The sequence below is a fragment of the Echinops telfairi genome, unplaced genomic scaffold, assembly GCF_000313985.2.
Source record: "Echinops telfairi isolate 266 unplaced genomic scaffold, ASM31398v2 ScPeMD7_7409;HRSCAF=8447, whole genome shotgun sequence".
NCBI lineage: Eukaryota > Metazoa > Chordata > Mammalia > Afrosoricida > Tenrecidae > Echinops > Echinops telfairi.
This window is the reverse complement of record NW_022111309.1, coordinates 13,175,027-13,182,174: the sequence shown is the minus strand read 5'-3', so window position 1 is coordinate 13,182,174 and position 7,148 is coordinate 13,175,027. Positions and strand designations below refer to the sequence as shown.

Below are 7,148 nucleotides of genomic sequence, written 5' to 3'. Positions count from 1 at the left end.
TGTTTGTTTTGGATCTTTTGATACCTGATACCTGATCCCGTGGACACCTCATGATCACACAGGCTGATGTGCTTCCTCCTGTGGGCTTCGTTGCTTCCCTGCTAGATGGCTGCTTATTTAACTTCAAGCCTTTAAGACCTCAGACACTATATCGATTGATAGCTGGGCACCCTCCTCTTTCTTCACCACATTTGCTTATGCACCCATTTTGTCTTCAACAATCATGTCATGAAAGTGAGTACCACAGAGTGCCAGGTTATTAGAACAAAGTGTTCTTTTGTTTAGGGAGGCCTGGAGTAGAGGCCCAAAGTCCGTCTGCCATCTTAATATTTAATATATAGTATATGTACATTGGCCTATATCTCTATCATTATAAATTAACATACTTACATATATACATGCCTATACCTATACCTCTATAAATAGCTTTTGCCTCCTAGTGCTTTCCTCTATTTCCTTTCACCTTCCCCCTGTCCCACTATCATGCTCACCCTCCATTCGGCTCTCAATAATTCTTCTCAGATACATTGCATTTGATCAAACCCCACCAACCATTATATACTCTTCTTGTCATTGATTCTAGGTCCCTTATTGTTCCCTTATCCCTGAGTTAGTTGGCTCCCTGTTCTCCCTCCCTGCCCCCTCCACTTCCATGTCCCCCTGGGAACCATTGGTCCTGTACGTTTCCTCCTCAGGGTTGTTTTTCCTGCCTATCTTAAATAGATAGACATAGAGAAGAAGGTTTTTAAAAAGCCAAAAATAGTTCCAGGTCTGTCTCCTGACCTTATGAATGTTTTCCAATCAGGGCTGATGAGGTGCCAAGCCCTGGCCCTGAGTCAGAAGTCTAGTCTTCATTACTTTGCTGCCCCTGCTGCCCTGTTGTGCTCCCTTCTTCTCACCCTGCTGTGTGGGGGGGGCAGCTGGCCATTATTAAGTGATACGTTTGTTCTTATAGATATCTAGCCTGAGTTTCAACATGCTGACCTGAATACTAGGCATGGATTCCTAACACACCAACACACTCCTACTTTCAGGCCCTGAACAATGTTCTCCACATTCAGTTGAAGCACAAGACCACATACCCAGGTGCATCTAAACTGAAGACGACTTTATTGATGACATCACTTGGCTGGATGAGCCTCTGGATGTCCTCGAATATCTTGATCCTAAAAACACAACATTGGAAATCATTTGAAGGCTTATCCCTTTCTCCTGACATCCCAGGGATCTCCCAGGAAGGTTATTGGGAATCACTAGAGACATATGATATGAAGAGAAAAGTTCAATGATGCCAAAATTTGTGCTGAAACCTTTTCTTCTCTGCCAATCAAAACCTGGACTGTGTAGTAGACCTATTGAAAGCAGTTGTGTTCGACTTTACGTATGGTATGATTTATTGCAGAGTTTTCTTAAGAACTTTTAGATTAGGGACATTGGGCCTTTTCGGGTTCTATGAATAACAAGGTTATTTGTATTCAGACAGTTTTCAGGGATACTTTGAAACTACAGATTCTTTGCAGTTCTGAGGCTTGGGATGTTCCTATAAAGGCTTTGAGCTTTTGTGATATTGAGATCCCTTGAGCCTTTTCTGGTCTAGAAAGCTGAAGTGAACTTCTGTTTGAGGAACACCGTCAACTAAGAGACTTAGCTACGAGGAAGAAGAAAGGCCCAGGGACTTTCAGACCTCCTTCTTGAATTGCCAATCCAGTGCACTGCAGTGGGAGGGGAAAATGGAAGGTGGTGGACATGAAACCTAGACTCTGGGGACAGCTGTAGTAAGAATATTACTTATTCTATCCAGTAATAAGACAGTGCTGGACAAGCTACATGGTGTGTCTCTCAGAAACTTGAGCATAGTTGGTAGGACAGGGGGTGAAGTCAGAGATGGAAATGAGGAGCTCAAGTGGGAACATATTTGGGAAGACACCATGGAGAGAACAAGTCATAGAGGAAACAGAAAAATAAATCAAGGACACATTCCGGTATGTGCCCTTTGTCCCCACTGACTTGGTATTTACATCATCATTTTTTCCATGGCTTTCTCAGCTTTCATTTTAATCTCACTAAACTGAGCCAGAAGCAAAGCTTATTTTCTTGTGTTCTGGGGATAAACCATCAATCACCCAATGTTTCTGCCCTGGAGAAGGTGCCTTTTCTATCCCTCAGGAGGGATGGATAAAACAAATTCTTTAACCAAAATAGGGGCCATAAGATTGGAACTGTAGGATAAAGTGACTCCTCCTTCCTTTCTGTTAATAAGAGATCAGATACCCATTTATAGTGAACAAGAAAAGGGATACCAGATAGTGAATATCTGATTTTCTTGATAACTTTCCTTTAAGGAATGATTCCATCTTTAGAGAATCTGGATTTATTCTTCCTGTGATAGTGGTTTACAATGGATTTGTGATAAAGGACTGTATTCAAATCATCCAAGGAGTTCTCTGGTGGTTTCTTTCAGGAGCACAGCCCTGCCACTATTCCACACTTGATTCTGAAATGTCCTAATAGGGAAGCAAACTTGTATGTTTAGCATAAGATTCCCAAAGAACTTGAACCTTTGGGGACAGATAACAGATCATCAGTATGACCATTCAACCGGAAAAAAAAATATTAAAGAGACTAAATAATATAGATTCCGTGTTGGTAGCACTATCACCTTTGAACTCCCCATTTGCGTTCCAACATGGATTGGGTAGCAGGAGGTGAACTGTGTCCCCACAGATCAGGAAATGCCACCATCTGGAAGTCTGCCACAGATCTTGTTTTTCTGGCTTTGTTCATATAAAGATGGGGATCGTGGAAGGGGATATCCTTGGGATGTGTCTGCAGAAGCGTATCTATTATTTCTGTATTTTCTCTAGGCAGAGTGGAGTTGGAAAGAGAAGTACTTATTCCCGGGCAGGAAATGTCATCTATGGTCCAAGCACCTTCTTTCAGGGAAGACGGAAGGTCAGGGATTTCATTTGCAATAGAATCTGTCCCAAGATCATTGGATGGCACATTTTGGCAAGTTTGCGTTATAGGATTTTTCTTGAAGCCCAGCTGCGCAGTGGACCTTTCCATCTTCACCGTGCTCAGAAGGGAAGTCTGGACTGTGTCTTCTCTCTCGTGCATCCTTTGGCTTTGAGCCTGACTCAAGCAATGCTGCTTTGGGGAGGGGGCCGTTGGAATGTGGCAGTTATTGGCACACCGAGCGGCTTCAAAATCCAAATCATCTTCACACTTGGACTCCAGTTCCTTCAGGTTTAAAGTGGGAAAGAATATGTTAGAGCATCCTTCTAGGTAGATCATGCCATTTGCTCTATGTTCTCCCTCTCCGAGAGCATAGAATTAAACATAAATCCTAGGCCTGGGAAACTTTGTAAGGTCAGACAGAGGAAAATGAACCTTTAAGGATCAAATAAATGGCAGTGTTGTAGAAATTCATCTTTGGGGGATGCTTTTGATGGGCCATCTTGCCCATTTCAACATACCGCATAAATGCCCACACACCCAACCATATTCATAAGTGTCTCCCTAGAACCAAGATGGCAACTTTCACTGCACTTTGACATCTTGTTTATTTGAGGATTGGTCTGATGATCCTAATTGTTCTTCTCTGAAGTGTTTATTGCCTGATGCCCTTCATCATCCTAAAGTTAGATTGAGCATATCACTTCCCTTTGACAGGTAATTTAGCTAATAACCCTTACCTGTGCCCAATGTCATGATTTTTTAAAAGCCACCATGAAATAAACAAATATATCTAAATATTTGATGAGAGTATTATCATCACCACCAGAATACCAAATGGCCACTGAAATCATGTCACCACACCAGGCCTAAGCCTTCCAATTTGTTTCTAGGAATACACACAGCCTTAAATAGGATGGTCACCTTCAGAATACTTTCTCATTCAATTTTTCCACTTTGTCAATAGAAAACATGCTACTACGAATGTTCACTTGCTTTTCCAATGCATGGAGACATCAAAAGACTTTCATCCTAGGTGTACAATGTCCAATTGTAGGACCCTGCTGTGGCTATCAGCTTGGCTAACGTTTTCTCATTTTTGCTTCTCCCTTCGCTTTACTTCCAGAAAAATCCCAGAAGAATATTGATAATGATGAGCTATGCTTTCCCCCTTGGATATACCTCCCAGGTTCTGGAAAGTGCCCACCAGGCACCATCACCCAGGAGCAGAACTTCAGCACATGCCCTACCTCAAACCTATAGGAGAGCTCACAACACATCACAGCATATTGTTCCAGCTCTTCTTTAGGTCGGTCAAGGCCAGGTTTAGAGCTCAGCTTATGCACATCTGTTTCCAAGTCATCATCCTGTAACAGAATATCCAAAGACTACATTACAAACAAGGAAAGTTCTGTAAGAAGTAGTAAGGCAAGCTGCAAATTAAGACAAGCAGACTCTCTATGCTATCAGGATAGGATTATAGGTGAAAAGACTGTTGAAATGTCAAATGCTTTTTTACATATAGTTTACACCCTTTTTTAAGTTGAAGTTTGAAAACCATGGTTTCCTTGTCTTCAAATTATTATGTAAACGTATCCAGAGGAGAATTAAATATGTTTCATCTTATTTCCAAGATAGAAAGAAAATACATAATTTTCAACATTTTTTCAGCCCTTATCGTAAATAACTAACTCATTTATACTCTATACTCACTGCCATTAAGTCAGTGCTGACTCATAGCCACCCCTCCGGGGTTCCTGAGACTGTGACTGATTACAGGAGTAGAAAGGCCAGTCTTTCTTGCGTGGAGCTGCTGGTGGTTTTGAACTGTTGACCATGTGAATCACAGCCCAACATGGAACTGCTACACCAACAAGGCTCAGACAAATAACAATTGATATCAAATCAGGTTAACTATATACTATATAAAGTATGACATAAAGGAAAAGTTTTATCCCATTATTTTACCATCAACATGATCATAATTGTCATGACTTTTGTCTATTTATCTCTGTATTTAGGGCCTTCTCTCATTGGACAAACTTTCAATAAACACCCAAGATGAGGAATAAAGAAGACCTTGTAGTGCAATGGTTAAACACTCTGTTAACAAAAGGGGGACTCAAACCCTTTAAGTAGCTCCATGGCTGAGACCTGTTGACGTGTTTTCATTACATTACAACCTAGAAAATTCTGTGTGACCATTCCACACTTTTGGCGTTCCTATGAACCAAAAATGAACACCTAACAATAATATTCACAAGTCCCTTATGAGCTGGCAACAGGTAATATACTCAGATACGCACCCAAAGTTTGAATGGTCGAGTCCAACCAGAAGTCTCTTGAAAGAAACGTCTAGTGATCATCTTCTGAAAAAAGCAGTCATTGAAAGCCGTACGGAATATGGTTCTAGTGATACACCTGAGGAGGTCACACGTCAGAATAGACTCAAGGGGAACTGGTTGTTTTAGCCATAGGAACAGACCCTTTCCCACATATCGGAAAGCCAACAGAAACAGACCAAAGTCCTTGCTCCCATGAAGCTGTCTTTCATGTGAGAGGAGACAGGCAAGGAATAAGAAAGGAAACCAATAAATAAGGTTAAGTTACCAAAGTGATATATGCCATGCAAATAATGAGAGGGTGATGTGATTGAGACTGAGACTGGTGTGAGAAGCTGTTTAGCGTGAGTTAATTGAGAAGACTGTACTAAGAAGGTAAGATTGTAACTTAGATCCAAATGACACAAAGTACCAGATCAGCAATGATCTGGAAGAAAGTAATTACTAGCAGAAGGAACAGCTTCAGTGTGACTACAGAAGGAGGCAACTGAGGCATTGAATATAAAAGGATGGTTTTAGAAGATGGTATTGGAGATGTAGGCAGGAGGAACATTACATTGATTCTTACAGGCCCTCCAGAGTAGTTTGTATCCACCTGCTATACTTTTGTCCCTTTATCAATTTAAAAGTTTACCAAGGCATCATCTGTTGTACCTTATTGGACTGAATAATCCCAGAACTTTATTTATATTTATATATCTGTATATGTATTTGTATGTATCTATCTAATGTATTATATAAGTATATCTATATATTACACATATATTTTCCCCTTCACAGTAACTTCATAACAGTTTAGTCAAGATGGAAACTCTCTTTCCAACACTTCTGTATTTTCCAAGGACTATAGAATCTTATAGAGAAAGTACACTGGAAATCAACCAATCTAATTGCCTCATCATCCCATGGTCTTCTTGACCAAGTTCCCTAATAGAAGGGGAGAAATATTTACCATATATTTTACAAGTGTATTTCATTAAGAAATTAAACTGGCAGTCATAAAGTTTTGAATTATTTTCTCTAAATCTAATAATTGTTGAAAATAAATGTATATACTCCTGATCAAAGGGTGGGGGATTCAATATTTTATCTATCTTACATCATTTTCCTCCAAAGTATAAATTAAAAGAAAAATAAATCCCACGAGATTATTTTAAAGATAACTTCCGATACAGTCTACTAGTCCAAGCATCTTAGGTATTCAAGATACCAGTGTTTTAATGGTTTGCAGTTTTATTGGTTAGTTTCTCCTTGCCTCTAGGCCTCTGTACAGCCTTACCCATGCCCCACGCTGGTAGCAATAAAAATACAACCTTGCTGGATATTGGGAAGAGTCTCCAGCATCGTGAGTTAGGCTGTACTTCAACTGGCATATCTAGGGTGAAGAGTAACTCATGAACTGCAACTAATTCACTCCAGAGGTGGCTAGGTCTCCTACTAAGACCATTATATGATTTGATAAATGAAGTTTTGCTGGAATCTTGCTCCTGAGCTTGGACCCTTTCGATATGGATTTTTTTTCCTGCTTCAGACTTGAATTCTTCATCTCTTTGAAGACTTGAGCTGTGGTAGTAGCAATCCCTAAGATTACTAACCTGTGAACTATGAAAATCTACACATCTTATTTGTATTTGAATCATATTACCAAACCCAAGAACTTAGTATTCTATCTCATACAGAAAATACACCCATGAAAGTGCCTAAAAGAGAAAAATAAATGGACCGGTGGTTCTGGGGGGACATGGGAGAGGGTGAGGTGGGGGAAAAGAAGTGGCTCTTAACAAACCCAAGGACAAGGGAACAACAAGTGATCTAATATCTATTGTGAGGAGGGTGTAGGATTCCTGGTAG

At 40.3% G+C, this 7,148-nt stretch overlaps 1 protein-coding gene across 1 annotated transcript in view; it reads right to left on the bottom strand.

Annotated features, from left to right (window-relative positions):
- The window catches only part of AGBL1 (AGBL carboxypeptidase 1), a 1,177,048-nt gene that overhangs the window by 918,131 nt on the left and 251,769 nt on the right, over positions 1-7,148 (bottom strand). Inside the window, 3 exon segments of the mRNA XM_004709893.4 lie at positions 1,083-1,166; positions 2,660-3,240; positions 4,206-4,322. Coding sequence (XP_004709950.4) covers positions 1,083-1,166; positions 2,660-3,240; positions 4,206-4,322 — 782 coding nt within the window.